Consider the following 22,106-nt stretch of genomic DNA (forward strand, 5'->3'; position numbering starts at 1 on the left):
TGGGCATCGTTGAGTATGTTATTGGTGAGTAAGTAAGTGCCACTTGCTAGCCATGTCAGCGACACCTTCTATTATTTGCTGATGATTGACAATAGATGTTATTGGTGGATTGGATTTGTCCTGCTTTTGTGGAGAGTACATATCTGGGCAATTTTCCACATTGTTGAAGTTGTACTGGAACATTTTGGCTAGATGTGCAGCTAGTTCTTCAGTATTACAGCCAGAATGTTGTCAGTAGCCTTTGCTGTACCGAATGCACACAGCCATATCGTGATATAACGTGGAATGAATCCGATTAGCTGAAAACTGGCAGCTGTGTTGCTAGGGAGCTCATAAGGAGGCCGGGATGGAACATTGAGTCCGCCTTTCTGCTTGAAGATAGTTGCAAATGCTGCAATCTCGTCTTTGCACTAACGTTCTGGGCTCCCCATTTTTGAGGGGATGTTTATGGAGAATCCTCCTCTGGTTAGTTGTTTAATTGTCCACCAACAGAAAGTGACAGGACTGCAGAGCTTTGATCTGATCCATTGGTTGTGGAATTGCTTAGCTATATCTATAACATGCTGCATCCCCTGTTCAGCATGCACATTGTCCTGTGTTGTAGCTTCAACAGGTTAGCACCTAATTTTTAAGTATTCCTGGTATTGCTCCTGGCATGTTCTCCTACATTCCTCATTGAACCAGGGTTGGTCTGGCTTATTGGTAATGGTGGACTGAGTGACATGTGGGACCATGCAGTTGAAGATTGTGGTTGAATATAATTCTGCTGCTGCTGATGGCCCAAAGGATCTCATGGATGCCCAGTTTTGAGCTGGCTGGATCTGTTCTGAATCTATCCCATTTAACACGCTGGCAGAAGTCCCCAGGTGTTAGAGTGTTGACCAGGCCTTGTTGTTTCAGGTGCCTAGGTCAGTGCTGGATGGTATTTAACTTTTCTGTAGTGGTTTGATACAATGAATGGCTTGCTAGGCCATTTCAGAGGGCAGTTAAGAGTCAATCACATTGCTGTGGGTTTGGAGTCACATGTGAGCCAGACAGGGCTTCCTTGGAGGACATTAGTGAACCAGATGGGTTTTGAATGACAATGTGGTAGCTTCATGATCATCATTACTGAGGCTAGCTTTTTATTCGAGGTGTATTATTGAATTTAAATTCCCCAGCTGCTGCAATAGAATATCTGCAAAATTATTTTTGCCACCGTCAGGCATTGCATGCAGTTCTGGATGCCATTATAGAAAGGGCATAATGAAAGATGGAAGAGGTATAATGAAGATTCACTAGGACAACACCTGGAATGTGAGATTATAGTTAATGGGTGCTTTTATTTCATTGGTGCTGATGACTGAGGAGGATCCAGTAAAGGTTTTTAAAATTATGAAAGATTTGAGACGGTAACTCATGGAAGATTGTTTCTTGTAGTTGGCAAATTGGTAACATGGGGGCATAGGCTAGAAACTGCCACTAGATAAAGCTTACTCTTTTCCTTGGATAGGATCTCTTCTCACTTCGACCTCGACATCTTTTGTTGTAAATGCTAGACTCAGAAGAGGAACTGGACGCTATCTGCTGGGCTTGCTCAATCTCCAGGGCCTCAAACTGTTCAATAACCTGTGACCTCCTATAAGGAAACATGGGAATCACATGAAACATCTATAGTGAGCAGTAAGGTATCCTCATACTTTAAGTGATGAAGGTAGTACAACCTTCAAATCATTCAACTTTTCTACAGCTGCAATAATAACATGTAGCATTTTAAGGGGTGGGGAAAGGAAGTATTAGAAATATTGGGAAGACAACAATATTGAATGGCTTCATCCGTGCTGCATATATTAAAGAAACCCATTTTCTTTTGAAAATGCAATCTGACTGGTGAAATTTGAAATCCATGTATGTTATTAATCTGAGTCCTGCCAGCTGCAGTTTAGTATTCCACTTCTGGTCAACTATAATATTAATGTTTTCATTTACAATGTTTTATTTTTGGAGGGATGAACGTTTTTTGAATGTGAATTTGTTGTATGTCTAATCACAGAATTAATATACTTAATATTAAAAACAAATGAGATAAATATGCACCAAGAATAAAGCACATTTATGTGATGAAAACGTTCTGCTTGGATAGTTTCAAAGTATAGGACATGGAAATACTGCAGGCCCTAAAGCTAGTAAAAAAAACCCGACTCATTAGCAGCACAAGGACTCAGAGTTCATGATATATATTAACTGTGTCCTTAACCTGGCTACAATGGAACTTACTGATGCACGAGGTAACATGAGGCTTTGTTATTCTAGGATATGAACTCTACCGCAGATTCATCATCAATTAATCATTAATTAATCAGACTGTAATGCTTTCAATGATCGTTCTGATTTTAAATGTGACTTATAGTGAAATGGACAGCATTATGGAAAAAGACAGCATTAAACATAGTTGATTTCTGAGCATGTTAAAATCACCATATTGCAGTTAAGAGTACTACACTGTTCACTCAGCCAGTATCAGAAGTTTGATTTATTCCTAGATTTACTGCTAAACTTTGCAGCAATAACAATTTGCAATAACAATTTACATTTAGCACATTTAACCTAGTCAAGCACCCCAATGCACTTAACAAGAGGGATATCAACAAAAACATTTCTGACATTACTTGACAACAAGCAACAGAAGGAGAAATCAGGAAAAAGACCTAATGATTGATCAAAGAGGTAGGTTTTAAGGAGCATCTTAAAAGAGATGAGTGGTTTAGAGAGGAAATTGCAGAGCTTAGGGACAAGGCAGCTGAAAACACGGCCATCAGTGGTGCAGTGATAAAAACCAGAGATGTGCAAGAGACCAGAATTGGAGGAAAATAGAGATCTCAAAGACTTTTAGGGCTGAAGGCAGCTCCACAGGAAGGAAGGGGCAAGGCCATTGAAGAATTTGAAAACAAGGATGAGGATTTTAAAATTGAAGTGTTGTTGAACAGGAAGCTAGTGAAGGTCAGCAAGCACAAGGGTGAAAGGGTGATGGATGAATGAGATTTGAAGCGAATTAAGACATGGGCAGCAGAGTTTTGGATGAGCACAAGTTTATGTAGTGTGAGATGGGAAACTGTCCAGGAGAGCATTGAGATAGTCAAGTCTGGAGGTAACAAAGAAAATATTTTCAGTGTGTTTGAGGTATAAAGCCATTTGTTAAATAAATGGATTATTTATTAGTGAGAAATTCTGATGAAAGGCTAAAGCTCAGGTATTTCCAAATTGGAAAGAGCTCGAGATAAAAGGTAGCAAATCAGGGAATTGTGATTAATTGACACCATGTTTTAAAAGTCTAGATTGTGGGAGGAATGAAAAACTTAGGGAAGTAAGGAATTGCACAGTTTTTGAGATGCTGGGTAAAATAATTAAAATAGTGTGATGAGTCTCATGAGGCAGGTTTATCTTGTGCTTGCAGCTCCCATTGACTTGTATGACTGAATTTTACATCACAGAAAAAGAAAAACCCATTGTGCTTGTGCTGACTTTCTGAAAGGGCCAGCCACTTAGTCCCACCCCCCTGTCCTTTTCCCATAACTGTTACATTTTTCTTTCTCAAATATTTACTTCCCTTTAAAATCTGTTATGGGTTTGTTTCCAGTGATTTTTGTTGTAAAGCATTCCATGTCCTAACAATCCTCTATGTAAAATAAATTCTCCTAAACTTCATTCTTTTGGTGGCTATTCTAAATTAACCCACATCTTTTTAAGTGAATAGTAATTTTATCCTATGTTGCACGACTTTAAATCTGGCTCTGTACTCCTTACTGTTTGCCTGTGTTATATGGGAATCATGTAAATTGGCCATCACTGACTGAGATTCCAATATCTAACTCGTGTCTTAAGTCAGCTGACTGCTCCTCCAATTTAATCAGATGCCACATGACTTGCATATAAAGAAAAGAACATAAGAAATAGGAGCCGGAGAAGACCATATGGCCACTGAGCCTGCTCTGCCATTCAATATGATCACGGCTGATCTTTGGCTTCAACTCCACTTTCCTGCCCACTCCCCTTATCCCTTGATTCTCTGAGAGACACTTGCAACAATGTTAATTATTCTGCTCAGAGGGTTCAGCACCTTTCAGTTTCATAATCGAAAATGCTAGCAGCCTGTTTGAAAGACAAGAGTAATTATAACTTGTAAATAGAATTGTAGCAATGTATTCACTGTGTGGAACAATAACTGAAACTAAGTGCAACTGTTTCTGGGAACAGTTCATCTGCCACTTTTTATATGAATTGACAGGAGAGGTGAGAAACTGTAACTTGCCCCGCTGACACAGACTATACTAACTTATTCGTTGTGAACAAAATGCACAGCAACTGAAAGTTGTCAAGCAGCCCACACATGTAATACAGGCTGACTGGCTGGCAAGAATGTCACAGTGGACTAGTCTTAACTGGCAATTTATGGTCATTTGAAAACAAAGCAAAATCATTCATTGTAAAATGAAGGTTTGATTTCTTTGACAGGTAGCAATCAGAATCAGTCCTCTAGAATCAGCAATCAAACGGATGCGTGGCAGAGAGCAGGCGACAATGCTGGGCACACAGCTAAGAGCAGATTAGCAGCAACACCTGGAAAAGAGCACTGGACAATCAGAAGTGAACCAGAAAAAACAAATCATTAATGTCCCCATTTGAGGTCATTCAACATCTTCTGTAAATCACGGGCCTGTGAGAAATATGGGACTGGGACTTAGCCCTGTCAACCCCTTCTAATTAAACCAAAACAGAAACTGAAATGGTAACCAGCTAAGTGTGGAACACAGCCAGAGAGTAAATAAACTGCATCACTATCAACTGTATCTGTGATGTTCTCAAAGATGTCAAAAAAGTGCATCAGACAGGAAATCCTGACAACCTTTCACTCACCTGTGACATTTTCACTCCGCTCTGTCTCTCCAGTGCATATTCCTCTCTGTCCTTCTCTTCCTGGACTTTTGTCTGTCTCTGCTCCTTTCACTCTATTTTTGTCCTTCACCTACCCCTCTCTCCTTCATTTATATACATCTTTCTCTGTCTTTCTATTCTTTTTCTTTTTACTCTCTCACTTTTTTATTTTTCTCTTTTTACTCTTCTTATTTATTTATCTTCTGTTCATTGCTGCTACTGTGGCAGGAAGAGACAATAACCTTGAGACACAGGTACATGAGAGGCACCAGTATTAGGATTTTGATGAGACAAATTAAAGCAACATTGGGATTTAAACAAGGGAGGATAAAGGCAGCAGCATCATTGGCAACTGCATCTACTGTATGGTGGGAAGAGATGCTGAAGATGCTTTCTTACAACTTCTCTAAGTTTACAGTAAGTCCTCGTTTTAAGTTGTCATGATTTAAGTTGATTCGCTATAAAGTGGTGTTTGTTCTAGGTCCAGTTTCCTCAATATAAATCCTGATTTCCGGTATAAAGTATTTTTTCTTGCGTCATGATGTTTCACAAGTCATCACGCAATGCACATTGGCTCCCTTCATGCAACGTTGGGTCCTGTATGGTCGGTGCCATTGTTAATAGTGTGGTATTTGAGGCAACATCGATTTTTTTTTAAAAAAAAGCAGTGGCATCCAAAGCCAGAGTTTATTAAGTTTCGCTGTGGGTGAGACTTTTAAATGCCTTTTAAACATGACCGAGAAATGCCCAGTAAGTGTGCTTGCTGCTGCAAAGAAAGCAAGAAAAGCCATCAGCCCAGCAGTGAAATTGGATGTTCTAAAACATCTTGAGGCTGGAGAATGAGCAGTTGATATTGCTAGAGTGCTTGGGCTAACCCCCTACAGCCAGGTCTTCCCACAAGATAATATGCCCGGCATCGAGGATCTAAATCACTCAAAGCCACCTCCACTGAAACACTTCAGAGATGCTTTGAGGATATCCCTAAAGAGGTAAAACATCTTCCCAACCCATCAAGCCGGAGCGGAAGCAATTCATCCCCGAACCTGAGGGACTGCCTGTGAAGAAAGAAAGAGAAAGACCTCTTTAGGGATATCCTCAAAGCATCTCTGAAGTGTTTCAGTGGAGGTGGCTTTGAGTGATTTAGATCCTTAATGCTGGGCATGTTATTTTTTGGGAAGAGCTGGCTGTAGGGGGTTAGCCCAAGCACTCTAGCAAGAGCGTTATTTAATTTGAATTTTTACAGGACATAAATAAGTGATTTACTTTGCAAGTTATTTCAGCTAGGAATGCACAGTGCTGCATACGTATGGTACAGTTTTTCAACTTGTACTTTTTTTTTGGGTGAGAAACGTCCAATGGAACCCAACTCTGGCTTTAACATTGATTCCTATGGGAAACCATGATTCACTTAAAGTAGCAATCTTCAGGAATTGCAGCCAAAACTTATAGTGAGGACTTGCTGTGGTTCATTGGGAGAACAAGGATGCTGCACCTGCAGGCTCAGCCTTTAAGATTTTGATTCAGCCATCTGTGCAACCTCCCACCTCAATTTCCAGCACATAGTCACAAATGAGTGAAATAAAATGAGCAATGTTAATTAAAATCAATATGAAGCTCGTTAGACCGTAACCTCTGCCCCCATTTTGTTTTGTTTTTCTTTGCTGATTTGTTTCTTTTCTTCTCTTATTTCCCTTCCTTTCGGACAGCAGCTATTCAGGATCCTGCCATTCACTCTTTCTCTGGACACATCTTTTGTTTCTTTACTTTCCCATTACCATCCCCTTTGTTTTCTTCTCACCTTACCCCTTTCACCTGTTCAAAAACTATTACATTTCTAACTTTTTCCTATTCTGATGAAAGGCCACAGACTTGAAACATTGGGCCAAATCTTCAGGTCTCCTGATTCGTGGGGACCAGACGTATGACTGAAGATGCACGTCAGGACCCTGTGGAAGTCCTGATATGCAGACCTCGTGGGAATTGCCCGAGAAGTTTAAATTTCTGATGGGCAGTTCCCCAGGACACTGCACGATTGGCTCCAACTCTGAGCTAGAATCAGAGACTTCAGACATTTCCATGATACTTGCCCGAATAGCTACCCAGGAAATATGAGACAGATTAAAACCTAGTCTAACAATTGGGTAACTCCACAACTGACCCCATCAGCTCCACCAGCCCCTCGACCCAACCCAACGAGTCCTGACTACCCCGCTACATCCTCTGACCTGCCCATCTCCTGACCACCCACCTCAACCTGACTACAACGCTCCGACCCAACTTGACTAGCCACCCCACCCCCAAACGTTCCAAACATCTCCCGACCCCACTATTCCCTGATCACCCGACTACTCTCCCGATCCGACAAACCCCACCACTCCCAGCTCGACATAACTACACAGACTCCTCCCCCACCACAGTCTGGCCCAGTTACCCACTCACTCATTCACTTACATTTGAAGACTAGACCTTTAAACTTAACATATGGCAGCTAGTGCTGTAAAGAAGGGGGTGTGTCCTGTCTTCCCCCGACTTTACTCCACTCTGACAGAGTTCCCCTTGGGACAGGCTGGAAGAATTTTATAGCAGCGTTGGGTCGGGGAAATCTTTGAATGCAGCGGCGATCCACTCATCGTTGCCAATGCTTGCAAGAGTCGGGCTATTAACCCTATTTCTCTCTCACTTTACAAATGCTGCCAGACCTGTTGAGTATTTCTAGCGTTTTCTGCTTTTATTTGCCTCCTTAATTTTTGCTGTACCTGCATTTTAACTTTGAGAGTCATGTACAAGGACAATCAGGTCCCTCTGAATGTAAACATATCCCTGTCTCTAGGCAGTCAAAAAAATCTTTATTTTTCCTATTGAAGCAAGTAACTTCATATTTTACCACATTATATTACATCTGCCCACTTAAATGACCTGTCTAGATCCCTCTGCAGCCACTTTGTGCCTGCACACCACTTACTTTCCCACCTAACTATATATTGTCAGCAAACCTAGATGTTACACTCAGTGTTTGGAAGGGCATTGGAAGAGGCGAGCAGAAATGAAAAGCTCGGCTGGCTGAGAAGAGGACAAGGAGAAAACTGAAGCCAGTGAATCATGTACCTTCTCAGCCCATTGTCTATCTTCTGCAGCAAATGTGGCAGCGACTGCCATGCCCGAGTGGGCTCCTGAGCCACACCAGGTGATGCGTAACAGAGAATCGACCACCACGGCGCAGACCATCCATCTTACAAAACAGAACACTGCCACCATTGCCCTCTTTTAAGTGATTAATATAGATTATAAATAGCTAGAGTCCAAGAACTGATCCTTGCAGTACCCTACTAGTAACAGTCTGCCAACCCAAAAATGTCCTATTTATTCCTCCTCTCTGTTTTCTGACCGTAAACTAATCCTCAATCCATGGTAATTTACTGGGCCCAATCATGGGTTGTGTAATAGCCTATTGTGTGGCAAGTGAATGCTTTTTGAAAATCTAAATACACTACACCTACAGGATCCCCCTTATCCATGTTTGATCCTCAAAAAACTCTTAACTGACTTGTTAAATACGATTTCCCTTTCATAAATCCATGTTGACTTTGCTTGATCATATTACGATTTTCTAAGTGCCATAGTAATAGATTCCAGCATGTTGCCTACTACCGAGGATAGGCCAGCTGGCTTCTAAGTTCACATTTTCTTTCTTCCTCCTTTCTAAAATAGTTTGCTACCTTCCAATTCTTAGGAACTGTTCTGGAATCTAAGGAATTCTGGGAAGAAAGAAAGACTTGAATTTATATAGCATGTTTCACAACTACCGTGCATCTCAAAGTAATTTCCAACCAGTGAAGTACTTTTGAAGTGTAGTCACTGTTTTAGTGTATAAAATATGTCAGCCAATATGGACATTGAAGAATGTGATAATAATCTGCTTTTGTGGTGTTGAGTAATAAATATGACCAGGACACCAGGTATAACTCCCTTGCTCTTATTCAAAATAGTGCCATAGGATCTTTTACATCCACCAAAAAGGGCAGAGGGGACCTTGGGGGGTTTAATGTTTCATCCAAAAGATGGCACCTCCAATAGGACTGCACTCCCTTAGTACTGTAGTGAGGATACTGTAGATCAAAATCAATGAATTCATTATCTGCAGGTCGTCAGGCCCACGTAATTTGTTGCCCTTTACTCCGATTAATTTCTCCAGTACTATGGAGTATCAACCAGACCATGCCTGAATTCCATGCACCAGGCAGAGGCAAGTATAGGGAGAAGAAACAAGAAAATACACATGAGGGCACATGTGTTTGAGTATGCACTAGGCAACATATACAGAGCAAAACACATTGGTATGTAAATATTGAGACACTGTGCATAGCTATGCATAGAGTCTGAGACATCCGCAAGTGCATAACTACACATGCACAGGGACAGGCAGACATGGAGCTAAACACGGTCAAAGCGACAGCAGTAGTCCATTCAGCACTGCTCCTTCTTTCAATTAGATCAAGGCTGATCTGTATTTCAACTCCATTAAAATGTTTGCTCCATCTCCCTCATTACCCTTACTAACAAAAATTTCTCAATCTCAGTCTTGAAAGTTTCAGTTGAGCTGCCAACATCCACCTGGAGAGAGTTCCAGATTCTATTACCCATTTGAGAAGAAGGGCTTCCTGATTTCACTACTGAATGCCCTGGCTCTAATTTTAAGATTATACCCCCTTGTTCTGCAAAGACAATCTGAGCCACACGTGCAAACTAGAAGATAGACACACACAAATAATTTAATTCAATTTAAATGGAAAGTCAGGTTCAATGTTCAACAATTGTTCAAAAACCAATGTTGCTGGAAGCAGTGCAAGATGGTCTCTTCATACTGTATACATTAATTACCACAGGCTAATCATTGTCATCTCTCCTCACCACATTTAAGGTTTACAATATGTACCAGAGACATGCCCTCTGCTTCCATGTGTAAATCCCCTTTTTGGTCCCTAATTGACCTTACTCCTCCTTTTACCACCCTTTTACTATTCATGTGCCTGTAGAAGATTTTGGGATTCCCTTTTATGCTAGCTGCCAGTACATATGAACAAGGAGCAGGAATAGGCCATTCAGTCCCTTGAGCCTGCTCCACCATTCAATGAGATCATGGATGATCTGATACCTGAAATCTGCATCCCACCTACCCTCGATAACCCCTTGCTTGCCAAGAATCTATCCACCTCTGCCTTAAAAATATTCAAAGACTCTGCTTCCACCACCTTTTCAGGATGAGAGTTCCAAAGATTCACGACCCTTTGAGTGAAAAAATTTCATTTGTTCTCTGTTTTAAATGGGTGACCCCATTTCATTTCATACTCCCTCTTTGCTTCTCTTATTTGTTTCTTCGCCTCTCCTCTGAACTTGCTATATTCAGCTTGGTTTTCCACTGTACATGCTACTTGACACCTGTCATAAGCACACTCTTTCTTCTTCATCTTAATTTCTACCTCCTTTGTCATCCAGGAAGTTCTGGATTTCTTTGCCCTACCTTTCCCTTTCGAGGGAATATACCTTGACTATGCCCGAATCATCTGTTCTTTGAAGATAACCCATTGATCAGCTACCGTTTTTCCTGCCAACCTTTGACTCCAATTTATTCAGCCCAGATCCATTCTTACCCCACTGAAGTTGGCTTTCCCCCAGTTAATTTTTACTTACTTAGGACTATTCTTTGTCCTTTTCCATCATCAGCCTAAAATATATGATACAATGATCATTGCCCCCTAAATGTTCTCCTACTGAGACTTAATCTACTTGGCCCACCTCATTTCCAAGGACCAGGTCTAGCAGTGCCTCCTTCCTCATTGGACTGGAAACAAACTGAAGAAAATTCTCCTGAACACACTCTAGGAACTCTTGCCGCTCTCCATCCATTATGCTACTACTATCACAGTCTATATTTAGATAATTAAAGTCCCCCATCATAATTACTTTAGAATTTTTGCACCTTTCTGTAATTTCATTGCAAATTTGTTCCTCTACATCCCTCCCAATAGTTGGTGGCTTATAGATTACACCGAGGAATGTAATTGCACCTTTTTTATTCCCGAGTTCTAGCCAAATAGATTCTGTCCTTGATCCCTTTTTCTCCAGCACTGCAATACTCTCCTTAATCAATACTGCCACCCCTCCCCCTTTTCCACCTTTCCTGAATACCTTGTATCTAGGGGTATTTAACACCCAGTCCTGCCCTTCTTTGAGCCAGATCTCTGTTATAGCCACAACATCGTATTTCCACATGGCAATCTGGGCTTGTAGCTCACCAGTCTTATTCACCACACTCCATGCATTCACATACATGCATAGTAACCCTGATTTAGACACTATTACTATCTCCTTTACTCTGACCCCACCTATTAACTTATTATTCCCTACTCTAGTACTATCTATTGCTCCAAGTATTCTGTGCCTCTTGTTACTTCTCTCTGTCCTCCTGGTTCCCAGACCCCTGCTGAGTTAGTTTCAATCCTACCTAGGGAGGTCAGTGCAAGGAGCAGGTCAACCCATCCACAGGCAAACTGGGGTCGACTCCCTAAGTCACTGGTCCTGACGCAAGGTTGTACTCCAGATGCACCCTGTATAAGGGGATGGGCATGTAACCTCCTTCAATACCCTTCACCAACACCTTGGCACTTATTGCACTCTCTGGTGGAAAGGTCATGCCTTTTCCCAGCAGTTTGGCTGGCCCCTGTATGCCTCAGTATCAGCGTAGGCTTACTCGCCTTGCTCTGGGCAAAAGTGGCAACTCTTCCTTTTTATACAAAATCTTTGTAACTCTCAGGGATATTTTAAAACTCACCTGCATTCACAGTCGTGTGTCTAACAGGGATTTGCTGTCGCAACCAGATCACAGCCTGGTCTACTGTGCTCTCTATCTGATTCCCATTTTCTGCGCAGGGTTTGTGTGCCCCAACAAACCCCATGGGTTTTTCCTGTAACCTCCAGCAATCGACATGGAGGTGTGCTGCCATGCAGCAATTAAAACACACAGGCTTCTTGGCCTCACTCCTCTTCTCAGCACCATCCTTTCTGAGCTAACGAGGGCCCCCTGTGTTTCCAACTGTCCCTTGTCTCCCAGGGATGCTCAGTTTCCTATCACTCTCCCACCTTCTATCCTTCTCAATTGGTTGGGGGTAACTAGGGAAGGGTTTCCTTTAAGATAAGGGTTTGTGGATGCATTCATAATCATCAGAGAGAGTTGCTGCCTGCCTGGCCCCTGTATTATTTGTCCCTATATGCGTGAGTTCTTACCGAGAAAGGTATGGAGGTTTTGAACTCCTCGAGGAGAATGGTTTCATGAAGGCTTTTGTAAGTGACCTTAACTTTAAGCACCCATACCCACCAGTCAAAAGCAAGCTGCTTAAGCTGTTTAAATTTGAGGTACGTCTGGTCAGGCCGCTTCCTGAAAATGTACAGAATTTCTGATGGTTCTTCTCTGGCACTAACTGGTACGCGCTTAAACTATCCCTTTTTGCTGCCTCATAGCTTGTTGCACTTTCCTCAGGCACAAGGGAGTAAACCTCACATGCTTTTCCTGTCAGCTTGCTCTGCAACAGCAGGGACCAGTTTTGGGCTGGCCACTTTAACTGCTGTGCTAGCCTTTTGAAAGAGATAAAGAAGACGTCCACCTCTTCTTCATCAAATTTAGGGATCAAATGGGCAAACCTGAATACCTCAACCCTTAAGTCTGAGCTAAGGAGGTCTTCAATGGAGAGTGAGATCCTCTCTTCTCAGCTTGAGCTGTTTTAATTTAAACACCCTTTCCTTTTCTCTTTCCTGGAATTCTCTCTCCTCCTTCCATTCTTGCCTCTCTCTCTCTCGTTCCCTTTCCTCAAATTCCAGTTCCATTTTCTGCTGCTCCAATCTTAATCTCTCTGCTGCTAATTTATCGGTTTCAGTGTCCTCAATTTCCATCTCTATATGTTTTGCCACCAGCTCTAAAATTTCCATCTTTCTGGCTTTTGAGCGTAACTCAATCTCCAAGTGCTTAGCTACACCTTTTAATTCTTCCAAGGACAGTGCCCTTAACTTCTCACCAGTTATCTCATCATGCTCTATGAAAGCATTGACATTGAATGTGGACATTTTGGCACTTCAGTATTACTGACCCAAGAAAGCCTTTTGCAGTTTATAAATTGTTTTTGACGGAACAATTTACTTTCGCCCCTCCAACTCTTTCATCAATCTGTGGGAACAATTCCAGATACGAGCCCCCAATTTTGTTAAGACCTGGTGAGAAAGGGTGAACTGGCTCTCCTCTATTCCACCTCCTCATTTGGTCACAGCAAAGCTTTAAGTTCCTTTTTTGCGAGGATATGCCTTTTCAGAATCCAAATGTATTTAACTATTTAAGCAGTGAGCAATAAGGAGCCAATCAAGCAAGGTTCTTTTGAGTTAAAGAACAAATTTATTAACCACTAAACCTGAGGGAAAAAATAATAAAAACGCAATGTCAAGCATTCAGCACCTCATGCAGTCATTCAAGCTCACACACAAACACATGCACACACACGGGTATTCCAGATAAGGGCAGTTAGAGTCAAATTTTTAAAAAGTGAAGAGAATATACGGTTAAGTGTCCTTTGATTATCCTTGAGGTGTAGATTTTTGAACACTGTCTACATCTGACTGCATCGTCTGCAATGTTGCAATTATTACGAGATCTCAGCTCACTGGTAGATTTCTAGTAAAATTGGCTTCCGAACCAAGTAATACACTTGCTCCAAAAGAGGGAGAGTGGGAGAGAGAGCCCAGCCTTTGGCCTGTTTCCTCTGCTGAAAACATTCTTACAATCTCTTTGCAGTGGCTGGCAGTCTTGCCCTGAAATACTTCACCTATTGTATTTCTAAGGGGTTTTGGGTGGGACTGTCTGTGGGAGACACTGTATCAATATTCAGCACTTTGCATTTTAATGTCTCTACCTAAGACAGTGATGTCTTTCAATGGGTGTCCGGATTATAGGGAATCTCTCTCTTTGCACTCCCGAGGGTGATCGATTTGTTTTTCATCTTCACCTTGGAAGGTGGCCTTGCATTTTTCAGTAATTTCAGAATCACAGAATCTCACAGTGCAGAAGAGGCCCTTTGGCCCATCGAGTCTGCACTGACACGTGAGAAACACCTGACCTACCTACCTAATCCCATTTACCAGCACTTGGCCCATAGCCTTAAATGTTATGACGTGCCAAGTGCTCATCCAGGTACTTTTTAAAGGATGTGAGGCAACCCGCCTCCATCACCCTCCCAGGCAGCGCATTCCAAACCGTCACCACCCTCTGGGTAAAAAAGTTTTTCCTCACATTCCCCCCTAAACCTCCTGCCCCTCACCTTGAACTTGTGTCCCCTCGTGACTGACCCTTCAACTAAGGGGAACAGCTGCTCCCTATCCATCCTGTCCATGCCCCTCATAATCTTGTACACCTCGATCTGGTCGCCCCTCAGTCTTCTCTGCTCCAACAAAAACAACCCAAGTCTATCCAACCTCTCTTCGTAACTTAAATGTTTCATCCCAGGCAACATCCTGGTGAATCTCCTCTGCACCCCCTCCAGTGCAATCACATCCTTCCTATAATGTGGCGACCAGAACTGCACACAGTACTCCAGCTGTGGCCTCACCAAGGTACAACTCCAACATGACCTCCCTACTTTTGTAATCTATGCCTTGATTGATAAAGGCAAGTATCTCATATGCCTTTTTCACCACCCCACTAACATGCCCCTCTGCCTTCAGAGATTTAAGGACACACACGCCAAGGTCCCTTTGTTCCTCAGAATTTCCTAGTGTCATGCCGTTCATTGAATACTTCCTTGTCAAATTACTCCTTCCAAAGTGTATCACCTCACACTTTTCAGGGTTAAATTCCGTCTGCCACTTATCTGCCCATTTGACCATCCCGTCTATATCTTCCTGTAGCCCTGTTCTGTCTCATTTCAAATTGAAAAATTTCCAGTCAGTTGAAAACCAAAAATCATATTTTCAAAAATTAAGGGGCATAGCCTCATGATACAACAGAAATGTTTTTTTCTCTATCTACCCTATCTATCTGTTTCCCTTAATATCTTGAAAACTTCAATCAAATCGCCCTTAACATTCTAAATTCCAGGGAATACAACCCTAGTCTGTGTAAGCTCCCCTTGTAATTTAACCTTTGAGATCCAGGTTCATTCTGGTAAACCTACACCAGGAGGTGTTGTGACCCAGCGGATAGTGTCTCTGCCTCTGAGCCAGAAGCTCCAGGTTCAAGTCCCACTCCAGGACTTGATGGCCAAGGAAGGTCATTCATAATGTAGCCAAACAGATTGAGCATCAACCCGCAAATCCTTCTAAAATAGGCCAATGGCAGCTGGTAAAAGTGGGAGAAATTGTGAGTGGAAGAAATTGGAGTATCTACCATCACTATCCATAGCTCCAGGCTACAACATGCATGTAAAATTGTATGTTGCCACAGCAACATACAGGGTCTGGTTGGTTCAGTTGATTGGATCAGATTGGTGCAACAGCATGGGGTTGGATGTCCCTGTTCTGGCTGGGATGGATTTGGGACCTGCCTCCTTGCCCTACCTGTGGTGGTGGAGATCATAGTGCTGTGGGTTGGACCTGCCTTTGGGCAGAAAACTATTTCAAGAATAAATCTATGCTGCACTCCCTTGAAGGCCAATATATCCTTCCTTAGGTGGCACCCAGGTATGGTTTAACCAAGGCTTTGTGTAGCTGGAGTATAGCTTCTAACCCCTTATATTCCAATTCTTTAGACATAAAGACCAACATTCCATTAGCCTTTTTGATTGCCTTCCTTACCCTGATGATGCCATTTTAATGATCTATGTACCTAGACCCCAAAGCTTCTTTGGACTGCCACTTTTTCTAGCTTTTCACTACTTAGAAAATACTTTGTCCTATTCCTGTAGATTCCATTGAAGCATTCAATTCCACACAAGGAACTCGCTGCTTCCAACAAAAACAGATTGTTCTTTACAATGTTCAAAGAACAAAGAACAAAGAAAAGTACAGCATAGGAACAGGCCCTTCGGCCCTCCAAGCCTGCACCGACAGTTCCTCCAGTTCCTTTTGCATTCCAACCAAACTCCACACTCCAGCCCCCTTTATACTCCTCCCACATCCCATTCCTCTAAGATAGGAGTAGACTTGTGCCTCTGCAGCAGTATCTTTCCTGGGGGCTTCTAAATCAATTTAGGAGCAAGCCTTAAGACAGAAAAAATACATTCTACAGCCTCTGCATTCTGCAAGGGGCAGCTTTTGTCACTGGGGCAAGTAGCGCAGATGAGGGCTTAGCGGAGGGGCTGGGGTGTTAGAAGCAGATGAGGGCACTGAAATGCCCTCAGGACCTTCACCCTCCTCACTAACTGCCACAGTCCTAGGTTGGCCTTCAAGTGGGTTCGATGAGACTGGCTGCTGGAGTGCAGCAGTCGTCCATTCTAGCAACTGTTGTGCCACAGTATGAACATCCTGTTAAGGGAATGCAACTCCTCATGTATTCCATGGAGGTCAGCACTCATACACTGAGTGGACTGCTCCAGGATACTGAACGAGTCTTGTACCCTTTGCAGGGAGTTACTCTGCTCTTGTATCCACTCTGAGTGATGCTACATGTGTTTCTCCATGAGATTGGCCATTCTCTCATGGTTGGAACCCCAAGATAGGGTGGAGCTTATCATCATGATGGACTCCTCCACATGCAGTACATGAGATCGCATTGCCTCTGGGAACTCTGCTCCAAATACTGTGCCCCGTAACATAACTCCTGAAGCCCTACCTCCATGCCTACTGGAGCATCATTGTGACTGTCCTCCCTCCTCCGAGGTGGATCGGAGGTGCACAGATGTCTCTGATTCAGACTCCTCCCTCCTGTACTCTGGTGTGGTGCACTTCACCACATGCTACTGACTCTAAACACACACTACATTTTTTCGATGTCTTAGTATTTGTGTTGGTGGAATGTGGGCTAGTCAGATGCGATGGTGCCTCCTCCAATATTTCTTCCTCCCCCTAATGCCCAAGGGATGAGGTGGTCTGGTGGGAGGTTGAGCAAGTGCTACATGGACCTGTGTAAGACACGAAAGGAGGTAATGAGGTTTAACCCTTTACATTGTGAAAGCACGCTTACACACACGCCATTGCCTTTAAACATAATTGCAGTGCCCACATCAAGCAACCCAATTTTCACACTCCTTCTCATATGAAAATCCCTTTTGCTCAGTGAACTAACAGGATCACCTGCACCAATTACCACCGCCTTTAGCACCTGCTATGGATGATTCTCCATCCCCAACAATGAACTGGGTGGCCACATTAGCTACCTCCATGGCTGTCTCCTCCAGTTTCTAATCACCTATTGTCTCACAGACCAACCCCCCGTGCAGACCATTTCCCTGGTATTGTGGGTCCTCTTTTTCTGCAAATATGACATAGAGAGTGATGTTAGCTTAATTTAGGTGCACACAGTACTGGGTAGAGATGTGAATGTACCGTGTGATGCACTGCCAGATTCAAGAGATTTGTCCCTGGTGGCACTATATATTAGGCTAACATCACTCTATGTCATATGTGCAGTAAAAGAGGATCCACAATGCCAGGGAAATGGCCTGGACCGGGGATGGGTCTGTGAGACTATGGGTGATTAGAAACTGGAGACGACAGCCATGGAGTTAGCCAGGGTATCCGCCCAGCTGATCATAGGGGGCGGCTTCTGACAAACAATTCACCTTGCCGGAGTGCAGCAGGTCGTGGAACCTCTTCCTGCACTGAATCCATGATCTGGCATGGTCCCCTGCTGCACTCACAGTGGAGGCTATCCCCTGCCATGCCCTCTTGGTCACCGTTGTCGGGTTCCACCAGCCATCCAGCTACAATATATTGCAGCATCGCTGGACCTCCTCGACCAGGATCTGGAGGTCCTGGTCACTGAAGCAGGGTGCAGCCCTTCCTGCTCCTTCCCCACTTGACTTCTTTGTAACATTTTGGCATGAGAAATAATAAAAAAACATTGAAACACAAGGCTTCCAGCTTCAATTGGTCTCACATAGAACATATGTCCGCTTACATACACAGGCCATGTTCTCTAGCTCAGCAATGCTTGATGTTGGTTTGGGGGGGTGGAAGGGGATAGAAATGGGGCTGCATGAATGCAGGGTGGCCTGGCATCTGTTCCTGTCACTCCAAGATGACATGTTGTGCTCCCAAACACAAACTACCCTGCTGGCCTGCTCCGTCTGAGTCACACTGTTTTACCATGACAGTGTGCCGCTGTGAGGGCCCTGTGCAAGGCTCAATTGCATGGCCGTACCCTGGAAAGAGGGTAGGTGGAAGGCTAAAGGTTCTGTATGTGGTGTCTACCAGTCATTCCATGAGGCATTATGGTAATCTGAGTCAATATCATGAGCAGCTGATGGTGCCGAGATGCTGCCATCTCCAAGGCTGTGTCTTGTGTAACTTTTCCAGCCTTAACTTTGTAGAGTGTGCTCCTTCATTACAGTGTAAATAAGCAGCAGTAATGTCTATATTTTCCTGTGGAAGGCCCATGATGGGCCATCTCTTCCTATGTCAGCAACTAGTTGGACAACTATTGCAGTTGGTACTCAACTGAATATTGACTGATGTCTCCTCCCAGGACCAGCAGCAGTTCCATCCACTTTCTGTCTCACAGCAGGAACTCCTTAAATACCACACCTGAAATGTGTCACCCACGCAGGGCCTGCCTCTGCATCTGTACTTTTTCCAGGGTTGGTAGCCCGCCTCCATCCTGCAGCCCCACCCCCACCCCGGAGCAAAAATCCAGTCGTTTGGGGCAGTTTCTCCCGAGACAAATTTGGCAAGTCGGGAAATTGCGCACCCAACTTGAGAGCGAAAATCTGGGCCCTAGTCTCCAACCATATGTGGGAACATAGGAACAGGAGTATGCCATTCAGCTCTCGAGCTTATTCCACAATTCAGTTAGATTATACCTCATCTGTATCTTCCTATCTACCTGCCTCTTAACTCCATCTACCTGCCTTGATTCCATAACCATTAATACCCTTGCCTAATAAAAACAACCTATCCATTTCAGTTTTGAACTATTCAACTGACCCCCAACCTCACTCAACAACTTGTAATATTTGGGGGGTGGGGATAGAAGAGAAGCAAGTTCCTGATTTCCCCTACCCCTTTTGTGAAGAAGTACTTCCTGACATCATCCTTAAACGGCTGAGCTCTAATTTTAAGGTAACGCCTCGTTGTTCTGGACTCTCCTTCAGAGATACTTCTACAAAATTAAGAGAATACATCAGTTTTCCTTTACATTTATCCTGCCACTTTCTCCTTCCACTACCCTAACTTACAAAGCGCTATGCTGAGGGGAGTCAGGTGGGAGTCACTTGTTACTTTTAGGTGCAATGACAGCACAGTTTATTTCAATTCCCAATGTTGACAGAAAGAAAGAACACGCGTTGTCAGTTAAATTTTGTAACCCTTAGAAGTTATTCTAAAAAAATTTGAACATGATAAAGAGTGGCGCTAATTTAGTTGTGAAGGTTAATGTATACATCACACAGCTCCAGGCTCATAGCACCATCAATGAGCAAGGGATCTTTTATTAGAATATCTGACGTACACCAACGTCTCACGATGACTTGAAAAAGATTCCTAAAGCATTAAATATCCCCTTGACTATCCAGCTTAACTCAATACCCAGATGAGGAATTTGAGCATTTTTCTGCACATGATAATATTGTTAAGGAAAAATTAAATAAAAACCACAGTGAGACAAAATAATTTTTTTTTCAGAAGAAAGCAGAGAAAGTTTTTAAGAATGACTTCTGGCTGAGGTCGGTCACTCCAGAATCTGTTCCAGGAGAGTTTCAATTCAGTGACCACTAACACACAAGGGGCCTCTTAAAAGCAGCAGAGTTAAGGTCAAATATTGCTTACATCTACACCAATTTTCCTTAGTGACAATTTAAACAGAGTTTGAAAGTCAGGTTGTACACTTAGGAAGTCATGTCATTGCATTATGATTGTCCTCAGGGTGAGAATCAGGCAAACCAGCCAAGCAAGTGTCACCCTTCTGTGAAACAATGGCAAGCTGCAGTGTCACCAACAGTATATGTATCTTGTCTTACTTGCTAATTTTTTACACCATATACACAGAATACAACCTTAACATTCAATGGCATTACCATTGCTGAATCCCCCACCGTTATTATCCTGCAGGTTACCATTGACCAGGAAATGTACTGGACCAGCCATATAAATGCTATGGCTACAAAGCAGGTCAGAGGCTGGGAAATCTGTAGAGAATACTCACCTCCTGACTCCCCAAAGTCTGTCCCCCATCTACAAGACATAAGTCAGGAGTGTGATGGAATACTCTCCACTTGCCTAGGTGAGTGCAGCTCCAACAACACTCAAGAAGCTTGATACCATTCAGGACAAAGCAGCCCGTTTGATTGGCACACCATTCACCACATTCAACATTCACTCCAAAACCAATGCAAGGTGGCGGCAATGTGTACCACCTACAAGATGCACTGCAGCAACTTGCCAAGGCTCCTTCAACAGCATCTTCCAACCCGCAACCTCCACTACTGAGCAGGACAAGCGCAGCAGGTGCATGGGAACACTACTACCTACAAGTTCCCCTCCAAGCCACACGCCACCCTGACTTGGAAATATATTTCCGCGGGGTCAAAATCCTGGAATTCCCTTCTTAACAGCACTGTGGGTGTACCTACACCACATGGACTGCAGCAGTTCAAGAAGTTGGCTCACCACCACCTTCTCAAAGGCAGTCAGGGATGGGCAATAAATGCTGGCCTAGCCAGCGACACCCACATCCTGTAAAAGAATAAAGAAAACAAAGTGAAACTTGTTGTTATTGCTGGTGACCCAACCTTTCCCCCAACCTCTCGGGCATGTGATTTGTTGCACGTATTTTAATAGTGGAAGAAGTTGGCTATCCTAACAAGAAAGACTAAAGTGGTGTGACTGAGGCCTCACTGCGTACAGTGCAGGAGGCCTTTGAATGCTTACCCAAGTTTTCAGGGAGCAAGACTACTAGTAGCTTCAATGTCTGGTAGGATTCTTAGGGTTGGATTTTTGTCTCCCAGCGGTGTGAATGGGCTCACGAAATGCTGAACTCCTCTGTCTTCCTGACCTCACATCATTTTCATGTGGCATTTTCATGGGTCGAGAAGGCTTTGAGTGCAAAATGCACACGTACCTCTTCAGGGACTGGGGACCACATTGTGAAGGCCACTGGAAAATTGTATTTTCTACTGTGCACAATTTTCATGTGCTCGTGTGGGTTTTGGAAACCCTAAAAGAGTTAACCTTAAACCCTCCATCCCTTGGAGTTTTTGACCACTGGAGGAAGCCTGCTGAGGTATCAGGAATGTTCTGAAAGGTAAGTGTAAAATGTTTTGACATTTATTGTGTTCTGTCAGTTTCAGGCAATATAGCTGGAAGCTTTTGTCATGACCGCTGCATCTATTATGAATGCTTGGCCATGTTTCAAAAGCTAATAATGGCTTCAGCTCAACAGTGGTCTATTGAGCCAAGAACAGTTGAAACTTTCAGGGGGCTGCAATAGAAATGTTTTTGATGTGGTTTCTTGTTTGTTTACACATGTAATAGGCACTTTTGTGCACTGAAGTAACTTTTCTTTCTAGTATGTGTGTTTGAAATCTGAGTTTTATTAGACTGTTAGATGTTTAATTTTTGCACAATGATTTTAAAATAACTCCCATTACTATTGGCTCCTGAGGACTGTATATAGTGCATACTGGGTAAGTGGCTATGGAGAGTACATGGGGAACATGAAAGTGGCATGGGGTTGGATGGGGTATCTGAAGGGACATGGGGTGGCATGGGGAGTGTGAATGTGGAAAGTGATGTGGTACACGGCGACATGGATGATCTGAGGGGTATGGGGGTAGGTGGTGATTTGAGGTGGCACGGATGACCTGAGGGGTTCATGGGGGTAGGTGGTGGTAAGGGGCATGAGGGGTGAGGGTCAGGGGGTCTTTGAATGGTGTTGGAAGCTGGACTGCTATGTTGGAGAACAGAGGCGCACCTTCTAACCAGCCTGCCTCCACGCCCGCATTCCTCACGGATTCCATCGCAGCTCACAAAATGTACTGCAAACCAGTCCCTTGTGTGATTAGTGAAAA

The 22,106-nt window shown here is 43.3% G+C and overlaps 1 protein-coding gene and 2 long non-coding RNA genes across 6 annotated transcripts in view; 1 reads left to right on the forward strand and 2 right to left on the reverse strand.

The window, feature by feature from the left end:
* LOC144690733 (uncharacterized) overlaps nt 1-8,862 on the forward strand; it is a 37,606-nt gene extending 28,744 nt beyond the window's left edge. Inside the window, exon 3 of the long non-coding RNA XR_013578946.1 lies at nt 4,492-8,862. This is a non-coding gene — a long non-coding RNA (uncharacterized LOC144690733). The remainder of the gene's footprint in view (nt 1-4,491) is intronic.
* Nucleotides 1-22,106, reverse strand: part of LOC144690734 (uncharacterized) — a 371,804-nt gene that overhangs the window by 136,799 nt on the left and 212,899 nt on the right. The gene's annotated exons all lie outside the window — the stretch shown is intronic.
* Nucleotides 1-22,106, reverse strand: part of LOC144690726 (myosin phosphatase Rho-interacting protein-like) — a 228,548-nt gene that overhangs the window by 50,661 nt on the left and 155,781 nt on the right. For all 4 annotated transcript variants that reach the window (XM_078558503.1, XM_078558505.1, XM_078558504.1 and 1 more), the window contains one exon: nt 1,477-1,618. In XM_078558503.1, coding sequence (XP_078414629.1) covers nt 1,477-1,618 — 142 coding nt within the window. The remainder of the gene's footprint in view (nt 1-1,476; nt 1,619-22,106) is intronic.

Source organism: Cetorhinus maximus, chromosome 15 (assembly GCF_964194155.1).
Source record: "Cetorhinus maximus chromosome 15, sCetMax3.hap1.1, whole genome shotgun sequence".
In the NCBI taxonomy this organism is placed as follows: Eukaryota; Metazoa; Chordata; class Chondrichthyes; order Lamniformes; family Cetorhinidae; genus Cetorhinus; species Cetorhinus maximus.